Source organism: Aedes albopictus, chromosome 1 (assembly GCF_035046485.1).
Source record: "Aedes albopictus strain Foshan chromosome 1, AalbF5, whole genome shotgun sequence".
Lineage (NCBI taxonomy): Eukaryota > Metazoa > Arthropoda > Insecta > Diptera > Culicidae > Aedes > Aedes albopictus.
The window spans coordinates 82009113-82024808 of record NC_085136.1 but is presented as its reverse complement, the minus strand read 5'-3'; the positions used below and the strand labels follow the sequence as shown (position 1 = coordinate 82024808).

Below are 15696 nucleotides of genomic sequence, written 5' to 3'. Positions count from 1 at the left end.
ACATCAATTTTTCAATGATTTAAAAAAAATGTAAATACGCTTTTAAATACACCAAAAACCATTTTGAGATATACAGAACAGTCTAAATATCAGCCAAAAATATAAAAAAAAAGATTTTCCACGAAACAAAAATTACAAAAATGCTCAAACTACACCCCGTTTAAAGGCGGGATTGAGTATTAGAGGGTTAAATTGACTCAGCATCTGAGTCTAGAAAGATGAATCGTTCATTATCTCCGTTTTGTACCTTTCTCTTAGCTCTCCACCTCAACCCACGATGACCAACGGAAATGCTCTCGGGGGAGCACTTCCAACTTGGTAATAATTTCACCGAAGCAGTTCCCTGCCGGTAGCTCAACAGTTCTTCTATTTCGCGAATTTACGCTACAACTGGACTTTAGTTTGTCTATCGCTATTATTATTATTATTATTATTAGTTTATTAAAGACATTTTACCACTAGAGTGGCATTCGTGTCGACTCTATCGCTATTGATTTTCATACTTACAACTATAATTGTAAAATAAATAGATTTTTTTTCTAAGAATGACTACCGGACGGGAATTGAACCCAGATGAACTTGTTGTTCGGCATTCACCTAAAGGAACAAAAAATACAAACGTAAGTAACAGCCAGATCCGTTTTGCGGCTGTTCTCGAAACGGCATTTAAAATAATTTTTCTGCTTTCAAACCGACTTCGCCTTTGAGTGGTTTCGCGCTTCTCATCCTACACATTGAGCCCAAATTGCGCTTATTCTCGGTTGGTGGATTGCTGCTTCCATTCAGTAGAATGTTACGCAAAAGAAGCGGCCAATAATCAGATGGTAGCGTGGGCGAACCGCTACCAGGACTCAGAGATGGAAACACTCTCATCGTGAATCAACTCGCGAGTGTAAAAGCAACAAACGGTTTACTCACGGTGCCGAGAGTAAGCCGTGTGTGAGTTTATTCGCACCCGCTTGCTTCACGAGTATGAAGCACAACAAAAACAAAAACACTCATGAATTTTTATTCGCGAAGAACAAGTGGAGATGCGGGAATTGTATTTTAGCGCGATTTTAATAGCAAAACAAGTAATTATCCATCAGATAGTAGTGTTTTGTACTTTATTGTTCCTGAAAAGTTAATCTGTCGGCCGTGTAAATTCGTTTTTTCACAAAATTGAAAAATGTTCAGAGCTGCTTCGCGAATCAATCACGAGTGCGACCAGCTTCGTTAGCTCGCGAGTGAAGGAAGTGCGAATATATTCTGGCTTCTGTTGTTCACGAGTAGGATAGCTTTGCGTTTGTGTCTACTTAGCTGCATTCCTCACTGTTTTCCATCACTGACCAGGACCAAGCCACAACATCCCAACCGAAAAACGAAAGGCCGACCTGAATCTCACCGCTCCACCGTCCCAATTAGATTACCCCGCGAGACTAACTTTATGACCATATTTTCATATCCTCTAATTTCATTCAATTTAACGCAACCAACGCTGCGTGCAGAGATAACAAGCGGTTGAATGAGATTCGCTTGTCTTACCCGACCATCGCGTCGGGACGACGGACCGTACCTACTACCGGAGCGGGATTGACGGTTCGTTGAACAATACCGGAAACGCGTGCACGGCTCATCCTCATTCCAGCAGTTGGGCCGGCGCCCATCGTCGCGTCGCCGCGCTCGGCATTTTGGGAAAGTGGTACCTACAACAACCAAGGTTGACCGAGATTTTCTGGTTGGCTTTTTGGCGGGAGATGCTTTGCCGCTCGCGCAGCCCACTGCAAAACAAGAAGAAACGCATCAACGCAATCCATCATCGGAGTCATCAATCTTTTTGACGCGGACGCGGTCTTAGTGGCACCAATAAGCTAGAGAGAGACTATTCGGTCTAGAATGGATGGCGGCGCGGCGGCAGCCACCCCTAGATTGTGATCGTTTGTTGAACATCGGTTTAATCAGATTTTGTACGTTTGTTTGTTCGAGCTCGGCGGGCTTCGGATGGGCTACCAAGTGGAAGTTGTTGGAATGATTATAATGGCTCGGCCGTTGGTAGCAGTAGAAGAAAATAACAGGAAACCCATTTTGAAGCGACGCTTTGATAATGGCTTTTTTGGCTCGGGTGCGTTCAAGGGCATGTCCTTGTCGGCTTCCGTGTTTGCTGTCTAAGCAGTTTAAGTGCTTTGTAGGTTGAAATTTGGGGCGAAAGAAATAAGGTCAAGTTTAAATAATGGCTGTGTTGAGCTACGGTTAACCTGTATAATGACGTTTTCATTGGCGTAACTAGAGGGGGGGCCAGGGGGGCCAGGCCCCCCCCAGAATCCGCCAGGCCCCCCCCAGAAATTTTTCATGACTTTATATATGGAAATTAGAAAAAATCTGAAACCACTGTCGTGGTGACAAACATAGATCTATATTCTCAATTTAGTTGAAAATCGGAGTTTTCGACTAGCGAAGTTGGATTTTTCCGAAGACCACATTATCAACAAGACTTGCAACACTGCTGAAAATCGGGAGTCACTGCTAGCAGCGCCACCCCGGATGAAGGTGGCACTATTCATGATAGTATGTGTAAATTTTCATACTCGCACCAATACACTCTTACACTTTTACACAAATGTACCACCTTAGCTCACCAGGCGGCGATGCCGTCGGTGACGCTTGCCGTTAGTATGGGAAAATAACAGAGTTGCATGTCTTCTTGATAAAGTAGTCTTCGATTTTTCTCCAAATCCGTGCGTCGGACCTACTTCGGAAGTGGTGCACGGATTTGGAGAAAAATCCAACTTCGCTAGTCGAAAATTCCGGATTTCAACTGCACGTACAGTAATAGAAATTTATTTGGCATAATATGTGTTTGAATTGACAGTTATTTGAGACAATTCTCAACTTGTCACTCTTTACAAGATCATTGTCCAAAATAGTCTATGTAGTTAGTTAGTTTTGTTTGAAAATATTATATAATCAGAATTATATAAAAAGCAGTACATCAGATGTACTTTGTACATCTTCTTTTTTAAATGGCTGAGAAATTAAATCTAAATGATAATATCCAGAAACTCCTGGATGGGTATCTTTAAGAATCTTTGAATTTTCTAGCAGCATTACTGCAAAATATGGTTAAGTGCTTCTTTATGGAAATCAAGTATCATATGGGAAAAAAACTCTGGTTGAATTTGCCATGGAATGCCAGCCAAAGTTTGTGAATTCTTAATGAGAATAGATGTACGTAGCTAAAGCGTAAACGCGAGTGTATTCATTAAAACCATGCTGGAGGTGATTTCTAGTCGGTCACTATTAATTTCTTTTATTTCGTGGGCCAGGGGTATTTTTGCGTCTATCAAACAACGCACCAATTCAAATGGTCATTGAGGAAGTTTTAATATATTTAAAAGCTGGTGCTGCAAGATGCAATCGTAAGTTTGAAGGTATTCATGATTGGACTTGTAAAAGACTTGGTATTCATAAGATAATTGTGAACGAATTCCTGGATGACTTCTTGGAGAATTTCTTGGCTTCTATTAATGGGTGGAATGATTCGATCAGTGGAATAAGAAAGAATACCGAATTTACAGAGCGATATAAAATAGACTTTTTTGGACAAATTCCTGGCGGATTCCCTGGAAAAGTTAATGTATTGATTGATAGATTTGTCTTTTTTAAAGAGACTTTCAGTCCTTGGCTCCAAAGTTAATGGATAAATTTCTGAAGGAGGCATCCCTGGAGAAGTTCCTGGAGTAATGCCTGGAGCATTAGAGAAATTTCTGATGGAATTCCAAGATAAATTTCTAGAAGAATTCCCAGAGGAATTTCTGGAGGAATTCCAGGAGGATTTCTTGGAGGAATCTCACAGAGGAATCCCTGCAGGAATTTCCGGTATATGCTTGGAGGAATTTCTGGTGGAATTTCTAGAAGAACCTGTGAAATAACTCCTGGACGGATTTCTAGAGGAATCCCTGGAGTTGAAATTCATGGATTTATTCCTAGAGGAAACCTGAAAGAATTTCTGGAGGATTCCCTTGGAAAAAATCCTATAGAATTTCCTGAAGAATTTCCTGAACGAATATCGGAAGCAATCTCTAAAGGATTTCCTGCAGAAATTCCTGGAGGAATGCTGTAGGAATTTCCGAAGAAATTCCGGGAGGGATTCCTGGATCAATATCTGAAGAAATTCCTGTAGGAACTGCTGAAGAAATATCTACGGTAAATCTTGGTGGAATTTCTTGAAGAGCCCCTGGAGACACTGTAGTAGTAATTTCTAAGGAATTCCAAGAGGAATATGAATTCCTATATGAATTCCTGAAGGACTTTCTGAAGGAATTCCTGGAGTATTTCCGAAGAAACCTCATAAGGAATTCCCGCAAAATTTCTTAGAGAAATTTCTACAAAAATTCTTGAAAGAATCCCTGGAGATATTCTTGGAAAGAACCCTGGAGAAATCCCTGAAACAAATTTCTGGAGGAACCTTAGGCGGGATTCCTGGAGGAACTTCCGGACAAGTTCCAGGTGGAATTTCAGGAGGAATTTCTGGACAAATCTTTATAGGAAATCTTGGGGAAATCCCATGGAACTATTCATGGATGAATTCCAGGAGGAATCGCTTAATCAATTCTTTGAGGAATCCTTCAATGAATTCCTGGAAGAATCTCTAGAGGAATTCTGGAAGGAATCCATGGAGAAATTTCTGAATATATTCATAGAGAAATTCCTAAAGAAATTCCTAGAGAAATTCCTAGAGGAATTCTAAGAGGAATTTCTGATGGAGTTCCAGGAATTTCTGGAGGACTTACAGGAGCAATTTCAGAAGGAATTTCTGGAAGAATTACTGGAGAAATCATCGGAGGAATTTCTGGAGGAATCCATGAAATAATTCCTGGAGGAATGTGAAGAGGAAACCGCGGAGATGAAATTCCTGGATTAATTCTTGGGGGAAACCCTGGAAGGATTTCTGGAGGAATTCCTGGAACAATTCCTGAAGGAATTGCTGTACGAATTTTCGAAGAAATTCCTGGAGGAATTCCTGGATCCATTCCTGAATAAATTACCGAAAGTATTCCTGAAGAAATACCTGGGGTATTTTTTGGTGAAATTCGTGGTAGAACTCCTGGAGGAGTCCCTGGAGAAATGCCTGGATGAAATCCTGGTAGAATGCCAGGAGGAATACCTAGAATAATTCTTGAATAAATTCCAGAAAGAATTTGTGGGGAAATTTTTAAAAGAATCCCTTGAGGATTTCCTGGAAGATTCCTGAAAAAATATTTGAAGGAATTCCTAGAGAAATCACAGGAGGAAATCATTCAGGAATCCCAGGAAGAATTATTGGAATATTTCTTGGATAAACTCCAGGAGGAATTCTTGGGGTAGTTTCTAAATGAATCCCTGGAAGATTTTCTAGATAAATTCTTGGAGATATTGCGGTAGTAATTTCTGAAGAAATCCTGGATTAACGCCTGGAGGAATCCCTATAGAAATCTCTGGAGGAATGCCTGGAGTAACCCCTGGATAAATTCCTGGAGGCATGCCTGTATCAATTCCTGGAGGAATCTCTCGAGAAATTCCTTAAGAAAACCCTGGAGGATACCCTGGGGAATTTCCTTGAAAAATCCCTGGAGAAATACCTGGACTAATGCCTGGAGTAATCTCTGGATACATTTGTAGATGAGTTCCTGGTGGAGTTTTCAAAAGAATTCTGGGAGCAATCTAGTGGAGTTTGGAGTTTTTAGAAGAACTCCTGAAGCAATCTCTAGATGAATTACTGGAGAAATCCCGGAATGAGTCCATGGAGAAACTCCCAGGAGAAATTTCTAAAGAAACCTCTTGAAAAATTCCCAGAGGAATCCTTAGAGAAATTTCCTTGGAAGAATCCCTGGGAAAATTCTTTGAAAAATCCCTGGAGGAATCCCTGAAGCAATTTCTGGAGAAACCTCAGGAGGAATGCCTTGAAAGTTCTGGAAAAATTCCTGCAGGAAGTTCTGGATAAATTCCTTGCGGAATTCTTGAATGAATTCCTGGAGGAATCTCGAGAGAAATTCTGGAAGCAGTTAATGGAGGAATTTCCGAAATTTCTGAAGAAATTCCAAGAGAAATTTCTGAAGAAACTCCAAGAGAAATTTCTGAAGAAAATCCAAGAGAAATTTCTAGATGAATTCCCAGAGGAAGTTTTGGAGGGATTCCTGAAGAAATTGCGGTGGTAATTTCTGAAGGAATTTCTATAGGAGTTCCTGGATCAATTCCTGGAGGACTTTCTGAAGGGATTCTTGGGGTAATACTTAAGTAACCTCTTTAGGAATTCCTGGAGGCATCCTTAGAGGAATTTCTAGAGAATTACTTGGAAGAATCCCTGGGGGAATTCTTGCAAAAAAAAACCTGGAGGAATCCCTGAGACAATTTCTGGGAGAACCTCAGGAGGAATTCCTGGACAAATCTCTATAGGAAATAAATCTTGGGGAAAATTCGTGGAACTATTCATGGAAGAACTGCAGGAGGAATCACTAAATGAATATCTTGAGAATCCCTGAATGAATTCCTGGAAGAATCTCGAGAGGAATTCTGGAAGGAATCCATGGAAAAATTTCTGAAGGAATTCCTGGAGAAATTTTTAGACGAATTCAGAAAAGAATTTCTGGTGGAGTTCCAGGAGGATTTTCTGGAGGAATTACTGCAGGAATCATCGGTGGAATTCCTGGAGGGATCCATGAAATAAATCCTGGAGGAATGTGCAGAGGAAACCCTAAAGAAAAAATTCCTGGAAGAATTTTCGGAGGAATTCATGGAAGAATTCCTGGATCCAAACTTGAATAAATTCCTGGAGTAATTCATGAGGAAATACCTGGGGTAATACCTGGAGAAATTCTTGGTAGAACTCTTGCAGAAGTCTCCGGAGAAATGCCTGAATGAAATCCTAGAGGCATGCCAGGAGGAATACCTGGAATAATTCTTGAAAAAAATCCGAGAGGAATTTCCGAAGGAGTTCCTGGAGGAATCTCAAGATTCATTCCTGATGAAATACAAAGTGCGATTTCTGAGGGAATTCCAGGAGGATTTTCTGAAGAATTCTCAGGGGAAATACTGAAGAAACGCTGAAATTCCTGAGGAAATCCTGAAATCCTGGATTAATTCGTGCGGGATTTTCTGAAGGAATCCCAATAAGAGTTCTTCTAGAAATGTTTATAATAATCTCGGAATTCGTTTTTGTAAGAATAACAGAAGAAATTTCCGGTGAATCCCTGGAGGAACTTTTGAAGTAATTTCTGAAGAAACCCGATGAGGAATCCCGGAAGCAAGCCCCATTAGGAACTCTTTATGGAATCTCAGGAGAGCTTTCTTAGCGAATACCTGGAAGATTTTTTGTAGGAATATTCCTGGATAAAAAAATGAAGAAATCAAATCTGTAGAAATCTCTGAATACCTGCAGAAATACCTTAAAGGATCTCTGGAGAAATCCCTGAAGGAAACTTCGAAAAAAGCACTGGAACAATTACTGGAGGAACCTCTAAAGATATCTCAGGACAAATCCCCGAAAAAATGTCTAGTGGAATCCCTAGATGAATTCTTGATTGAATTTCTGGAAGAAGCCAAGATGGAATCACTGAATTAAGCTGTGGAAAAAAATCTTGGAGGAATTTTTCGTACTCATGTAGTTTACAAAACTATGAACAAATCAGAAACAGTCATTTTGATTACTCAAAACTACAATACTGATTTGCATATTCACATATCGGGCGCCCATCCCGCTTAAAATTCTCTCAAGTCAGGCCCCCCCTGGGCCCCCTCCAGGAAAAAATCCTAGTTACGCCAATGGACGTTTTTTTACTCTTCTTACATCCATAAGAAGGGCTCACTCGAAAAACCGACTTTCGATCTGAGGCCCGGAGGACCGAGTCTCAAATACCATTCAACTCAGTTCGACGAATTGAGCAAATGTCTGTATGTGTGTCAGTGTTTTTATTATTTTTTTTTAATTTGCTCAACAGACACCCGAACAAGAAGGTTCGGGTAGTGTGGGGCTAAGGCCGTCTTCTACAACAAAAGTAAAAGCCAGGACTACTCTTTCCGCGACCCACTTAACACATTCCCATGGTCGCCAAACCCTACGTCTCTCTGGAACCTCCAAGAAGGCATTGTTTTAGAGAGGGGCTAGTGCACATCGCACCCTCAAGGTTAGCTGCGTAGCCTGTAGCAACGAACATCAATGATTCGATTTGGAGAGTCCACCAAGGTAGCATACTGGCGCTTAGCCAATTTCCCGAGTGGTCCTCAAAACTCTCTTTGTCCTCGAAAGGCGGGATGGGTCAACCACCACGCCCGCGCTCAACTGTTTAGCAAGCATCAAGAACTGATGCTTACGTGCAACACACTCCGACCTGCTGGAGGCAAGGGTATCACTACCCTTCAGATCCTGTCAGCTGCATCAGAAGGTTGCTGATAGAAGGGTTCCCACCTGCCCTGGCCCTTACCGGGGACCCCTTTCCAACCGCGGACTCGGATCTAACCTACTAAACCAACACCACGACAGCAACGCTACCAGGATGTTCACTCCTCGGCTACTTTATCGCTGTAAGGGTCGATCTCGATCGCAGGGCACCTGTATGACCTACGAATCCGCCTCCGAACCCCTGCACCACCTTTTGTTCGCATATGAACTAGCCATTCTACGAGCCCACACGTCACCTCCTCTGTAGCTCAAAGATAATGTGGGTGATAGCCGTTGAAACGGCATTCCAGCTAAACTCATCCCTACACATCCTCTGGACAAGATTGTCCGGAGTTGTGTCCTCTCCGCATGTGGCAAGAATGCGGTCATGCATTGTGCGAAAACGCGGGCAAACGAACATTCGGGAGAATCCGCATGACCGAAACGATGTAGATACTGTCGGAAGCAGCCATGGCCTGAAAGGACCTGAGTCAGGTGGAATGTTTCTTCCCCATGGCGCCTGTTAACCTGTGGGTAGCTATCGGTACTTAGCACGGTGCCCCACGTCGGACCGCCATTCCTTAGTATAGACGTAGCACCACAAGTCAGAAGCTTGCGCTTACTGGCATACACAGCAGAGCTATGGGACATCATCCGGGACAGTGCAACTAAAGCTGTGGATGCTTTTTTGCAGGCGTAATAAACATGACTACCGAAGGTAAGCTTATCGTCGATCATCACACCCAAGTGTTTGAAGGAGCGTTTCGAAGTGATAGTGCAATCGCCTACACTGATCACCGCTTGCTACTTCAACTTTCGGTTGTTCACAACCACCACCTCAGTTTTGTGGTGAGCCAGTTCCAGTTTCCAGGATCTCAACCACTCCTCCACAACTGCGATCGAGTGGGCAGAAGTCAATTCCACTTCTTCGATCGATTCACCGTAAACCTCCAGCGTAGTGTCGTCAGCGAAGCCGACGATCTCCACCCCCACCGGGAATTCAAACCTCATCGTCGTACATGACATTCCATAACATCGGACTCAGGATGGAACCTTGCGAGACTCCTGAGGTTATGCGAAAGCACTTCCGACCAACCTCTGTGTCGTAAACTAGTATTCGATTATGGAAGTAACTTCCGAGAATCTTGTACAAGTACCCGGGTATCCCCAGACGAAGGAGCGCATCGACAATAGCCGCCCAGCTGGCGCTATTGAACCCGTTCCTTACATTCAGAGTCACTCCTGAATAGTAACGAATCCCCCTTCCCTTAGGATGATCGTTTCCGCACCTTCCCGCCGTTTCGATTAAGCATATCGGCCTATATGCCGACGGGTCTCCGGGTGGTTTCCCCGCCTTCAGTACCAGACTTTGCCGCTTCCAAACCTCTGGGAAAACTCCCTCGTCCAGACATTTCTGCATAGCAGTTCTGAACATCTCCGTTCTGACCTGGGGCCATATCTACGCTAAGGGATTTTGCTATCTTCGCAAGTTCCATATCCTCTCCTCATCGCCAGCTCCAGTCCCCGGCTGTCCTACGAAAGGAGGCCAAGGACTAGGATCATGACGCGGAAAGCCCCTCGATGATCCCAATTTTTTTTTTGCTTGCCCTTATCTCGGTCTTCACGCGGCTTTTGCATCGGCGAACACCCGCCGTTCTTTTCGCTCTTCCTCAGATCATGTTTGCTGCATCCGCCGCCTAGCCCGTAGGCAGGCGCGGCGCAGGTCAGCAATCGCGTCGGTCCACCAATAAGCCGGTGGTTTTTCATTTCTATGGTGGACTCGCTTAGGCATGGTCGCATCGCATGCACGCGAGAGCACCGCACCGCAACCAGCATGTCGCCGTCTAAACCAAGTAGGTTTCCCTCAAGGTGGAGCGCCTTCCTAAATAACCGAAGTATGATATCTTCCACCTACGAGGGCTTGGCCTTGGCCTAGTCGCCTCTTCCTCTACCCGCTACCTGCTGTTGTTGTTGTCAAACCTGTAGCGAACCGCCAGATGATCGCTGTGAATGTACCTATCATTCTCGAGTTCAAAGTACTTGTTGGGCCAGAACTACAAAAAAGTAACGTTAATAATCGGCTCCGTGCCGTTCCGACTAAAGGTACCCTTGGTACCGACATTAGACAAGTCGTCATCTAGTAAAGGCAGTGTCTCTAGAAGGATCTGACTGTGCTAATTGTTGAAACGGCTTCCCCATTCCACAGCCCAGGCATTAAAGTCACCTGCTATTACCATCGGCCTTCACCCTGTCAGCACGGTCATCATTCAGACCAGCATCTGCGTCAACTGCTTGATCGACCACCGCGGAGGCGCATAACAGCTACAGAAGAAGACCCCGTTTACTTTGGCGACCACGAAGCCCTCATCGGTAATAGACACCAACTCCTAGACGGGGTATTTACCCGTTTTTCTGAACCTATCCGAGACCGAATTGCAGTTAACGGCGGGTACTCGGTATGGGTCCGATATGATGTCGATAGCCGCTCCCCACTCAGAAACTGCCAGACAAAGCAGTTGCTGAGCTGCGTCACAGGGGTTCAGGTTCAGCTGCGTTGCGTTACCTGCACTATGACTTGTCAGCTTTGGCTCTTCTGAAGGCCGGGCACCTTGGACTCCCTTAGGATGCCTGTTGTTAACGGATTTCCCGGTACAGATCAAACAAATGGGTGGACTCGTGTAGCCTTGTGCCTTATGACCTTCAGCGCCGCATCTCCTACACAGTTTGCGCCTGCCGGATCCTTTGCAGTCCCATGACTTGTATCCTGGTCCACGACACCTAAAGCAATCCTCCGGTGGCTCGTGGAACGTCAGGCGACATACGCACTTGTCCTTGCTGGCCCCTTCCGTAGCCTAACGGCTGCGGCAGCCAGCTGCACCTCGCACTGTTGCCGCAGTGCTGTGACGAGCACTTCCACTTCGGTGAAGTCGTAGAGGTCTTTGACCTTCAGAGTCGCCTCTTGTGTGAGACCCCTCATCATTACTACTTCACCAAGGACCTCTTCCGCCAACCTCTTGTAGGCGGCGCCCTTGCGCTCCTTATCGCGCTTCAGCTCCAGGATCATCTTGCGAGCGCCGCCTAGTAGCGTCTCACCTGACGACTAACTCACACGCTTCTGCGATTGCTCGTCATTAGCAATCATGCCAGGCGTACTCCTGGGGCTACCCGCGAATGCGAAGGCCTCCGTCTGGGTAGCCTTAGACATCTTCAACTTCTCGGGCTCTGCCACTGCCGCAGTTGCCATGAGTTCATCATGTTCCTGCTTGGTCACCATCGTTGCCTTACGAAGTCTCATTAGGGCCTGCTTGATGTCCTTACTGGTGTTAGACTTTGAGGACGCAAAGTCATCAACCACTCGCCGTTCAAGTTAGTCGGGAGGAAATGGGGTTTCCTTTTCTCCACTTGCCATGAAGAATACCTATCGCTACTAACCCTACATACTTTTTTTTATTATCGTTAGTTAAGCTCATGCCCCACGAGTTGCAAAAAGAGGTTTGCCACGCCAGAGCCCTGCATTAACGCAAAGCTGGAAGCTACACAGTAACGGGTATTCGGAATGGATTCGCTATAATGATAACACTAGTTTACAGCATTTTTGAACTCGGTAAGCTGATGATCATTTTTGGTGTAGAAACATGCCCTGATTTCGAAAACGCAAAAGAAAAAAAAATACAGTAGAGCGGAATTTTTTTCGACTTTCCACTTCAATCGATTTGAAATCGATTTTTGTTCTATTTTTAAGCAAAGTCGCTCACTTCAAACATCTCATTCTCCGTAATCAATGCTCCGATTGAGCTGAAATTTTTACTGTAACTCGCCTACATATGATATGTCAACTAAACGTCGTGGAAGAATTTTTAAGTTGTTTTTTTTCTCATTGAAAAAAATACATTTCTTCTAAAAATTTTGGGAATTTGGCTAAAATTTAAGAAGATCGTCCCTAAAGCTCGCCAATATCTTGAATTTCATCAATCTGACGCAAATCCTGTATTCAGATGATTGAATGGTATTGTATTCAGGTTTCAATTGATGATTTTCCATATCCATCATCATTTTTTTTTAACCGAAAACACTGCGTTACCAAAATAGGACCAGTGACCTTCCTGTCACACTCGTGGCCACTGACTGGGGGTAACGATTACCAAGACAATGAATATAAAAACTATGAAGATAGAGCCGTCCTCTATTATGTTGCAAGGACGCTGCACAGTGGTTCCACCATAGGTCTAAACCTTTGACCACAATCAACTGTGATATCATTGTGGTAACATAAAGTTTATTGTTTTTTTTCTAATTTCAGTCGTTTGCATTCATCACTCTACCATCCAACATGTATTTAGTTGATTGTGTTCGATTCTTATGTGGTTGAAAACGATGTAAATGTAAAATTTAGATGCTACTTTGTCATCTTATTTGAATAAGTGTGTCGGTTTATGATTTTTCAACTAAGTCTAAAAAAATTGATAATTTTCAACAAGCCGGAAAAATGTTTCCCCTTACGATCTCTTCGGACGTTTTTTTAAATAAATCTTCCCCATAATATAAAACAATGATTTACTGACGAATTCAGCTGCGACCGTTTGCGACTAGATTAGTCATTTAAGAGTCGTACCTTTATGCACTGAAAACTGTCAGCTTTTACCCTCTCAATACATTACATTTCACTATTCTTAAGCAGCTGTGAGTACCATGGATTGCCCAAACTACATTCATACCTCGATATAACGTAACAACATTTTTATGTTCGTTACAATACTTCAAAGTTACGTTATATCGAAGCCAAAAAAGATCCCCCCAAAAATTATGTTATTCACTCAACAATGATTTTAGCCTTGTTTAAATGTGTTTTTTGTCATTGTATTTCATATACCTATCTTAAAAAGTCAACTTTATAGTATACCTTTTTATATCTAACTATTTAAAATTTAGACCAATATCTCATAAAACAAGATTCTTTTCCATTTTTACATACCGAACTGCTCAAGCGTCAAACGTTATCTGTTCATGTGATTATAAGTAACAAATCCCCTAGCAGGTAGCGGTGGAGCGTACATCTTTTCTTTTTCAGCAGTGGAAAATCCAAAATTTCCTATACGATGATGCCTCCTAGAATTCCTCTTGAGATTCCTCCAAAATTACCTCGGGAATTCACCCAGGAATCCCTTAGTGAAATATGTACCTTCTGTGATTTAGTTCCTCAAGAGTTATTTTTTCAAGGATTCAAACTCCTCCATTTATTCCTACTGGCTTTAATCTGCTAGGATTCCTCTAAAAAGGGCTTTGAAATAGGACACAATTGGTAAAGTACTAGAATTGTAGTAATGAGCTGAATTTTTGTATGGTGAGATGGTCAATTCTCCGTTTCTGCAATGAAATGGTGCAAAAAGCGTGGGTATTATTATTCCTTGCCTAATTTGATGCTGATTGAGCAAAATTTTGGATAACTATGTTGTTTATGTTGCAAGAAATAAAGAAAACAACAACACTGTTGCCCAAATTTTTGCTCAAACAGCATCAAATTAGGCAAGGAATAATAGTACCCACGCTTTTTGCATCATTTCATTGCAGAAACGGAGAATTGAACTTCTCACCATACAAAAATTCAGCTCATTATGTATTACAAATCTAGTACACTAAAACCCCAATTTACGCTCACTTCTTTTGCGCCAAACTCAATTTGCGCCCCCCGATTAACGCACTAATTCCCAAATAACGCTCCCCCCATTTACGCACTAATTCCCAAATAGCGCTCCCCCAATTTACGCTCCTTAGGCGTAAATTGGGGTTTTAGGTAAGGACTGTTCAATTTATAAAACGGACAACTTTATAAGGCTATAAAAAGAAGACGCGTAGTTCAAATTTAACCACACTTGCTTCGTTGTTCAGTACATCATCTGCCATTACAATGATAATTTTTGAATCGAATAAAAATAGTTTTATTTTATAGAAAATCGGCCAGGTGCTAACTAAGGTGAATTTTTTGATTGCTGAAAATTGAAAATATATATAAAATTACTGTTCACATATGGTATATCGTTTTTAATACCAGAAAAGTATGTGCCATGCGGCAGCAGCATGAGTAATAAACATTCTGGCAAAATTTAAACTCAATCGGAAAATTAAGTGTTGAGATATTAAAGTCTCAAGAAAGATTCGATTTTTTCAATAAAATTCAATTGTAAAGCAAAAAGGGCATGAAAATATTAAATAATCAATTTTTTTATGCATCCAGTCGAAAGTGGGAATAATGTGGATTTAAATGCAGAAAACTGCTTCTTAATAGCATTGCTGGTTTGGTTACTGTGCGCTATTGCAGACACAGTAATCAAAACGGTTTCGTTCTTTGAAGGTTCTTACAAATAACAATGCAACCTAATGCATATTTTGCATAACAATAATGTTGGAAATGAAAATTTTGCATCCGATTATTATTAAATAAGGTGTACAATAGCATAGGACCAACTTTGCTGAAAATAAATAATAACAAGATTCGCTAGAGTCGAAAATCTGCATCAATGGAGCAAAAAGTATGACATTTTCCAATATGGCCATTTTTATGGATTAAATTTTTTATGAAAAACGCAATTATAAGTAAATTTTTCTTCCGTATCATTCAGAGAGCAATATTCTACTACTCTGGACAATTTTTCAGCCGAATCCGTGATGTTATTGCAGCACAGAACTTTAATGAACATTTTTTCATAATTTCTATGAAAATAAGGCAACTCACCATATCAAGCCGGAGACTGCTTGGTGCATTATTACTGACCAACTATTAAGCTTTACCTTCAGTAGAATAGTATAAGATTCCAATACATTGAAAACTTCTTGAAAATGTGCATATTAAGTATGTGGAAAGTTATGTCGAATTTTAAGAAATGGGTTTTTATTGATGTTTTACGAAAACCGCTTCAGTTACACAATAAAGAACATTTTGCTTAATGTTGTATTTTTCCTACATTTGAGAATAGCTATAGAAAGTTATGCAAAAACTGATAATGATTTTATTGAAAAATAAAAAAGATATCGCAAAGGTAAGTTGTCCGTTTTATAAATTGAACAGTCCTTATTCGGGAACAAGTAACATGTGATACATATGATACATTGAGGGTTAGGGTAGAGGGTAATGTTAGATGGTAGGGTAGAGGGTAGGGTAGAGGGTTAGGGTAGAGTGTAGGGTAGAGGCTATAATAGAGGGTTAGGGTAGAGGGTAGGGTAGAGACTATGATAGAGGGTTAGGGTAGAGGGTAGGGTAGATGGTTAGGGTAGAGGGTAATGTAAGATGGTAGGGTAGAAGGTAGGGT

The 15696-nt window shown here is 42.0% G+C and overlaps 1 protein-coding gene across 1 annotated transcript in view; it reads right to left on the bottom strand.

The window, feature by feature from the left end:
• LOC134288673 (uncharacterized) overlaps positions 1–11666 on the bottom strand; it is a 130802-nt gene extending 119136 nt beyond the window's left edge. The window contains exon 1 of the mRNA XM_062854217.1: positions 11498–11666. Coding sequence (XP_062710201.1) covers positions 11498–11666 — 169 coding nt within the window. The remainder of the gene's footprint in view (positions 1–11497) is intronic.
• Between the last annotated feature and the right edge of the window lie 4030 nt (positions 11667–15696).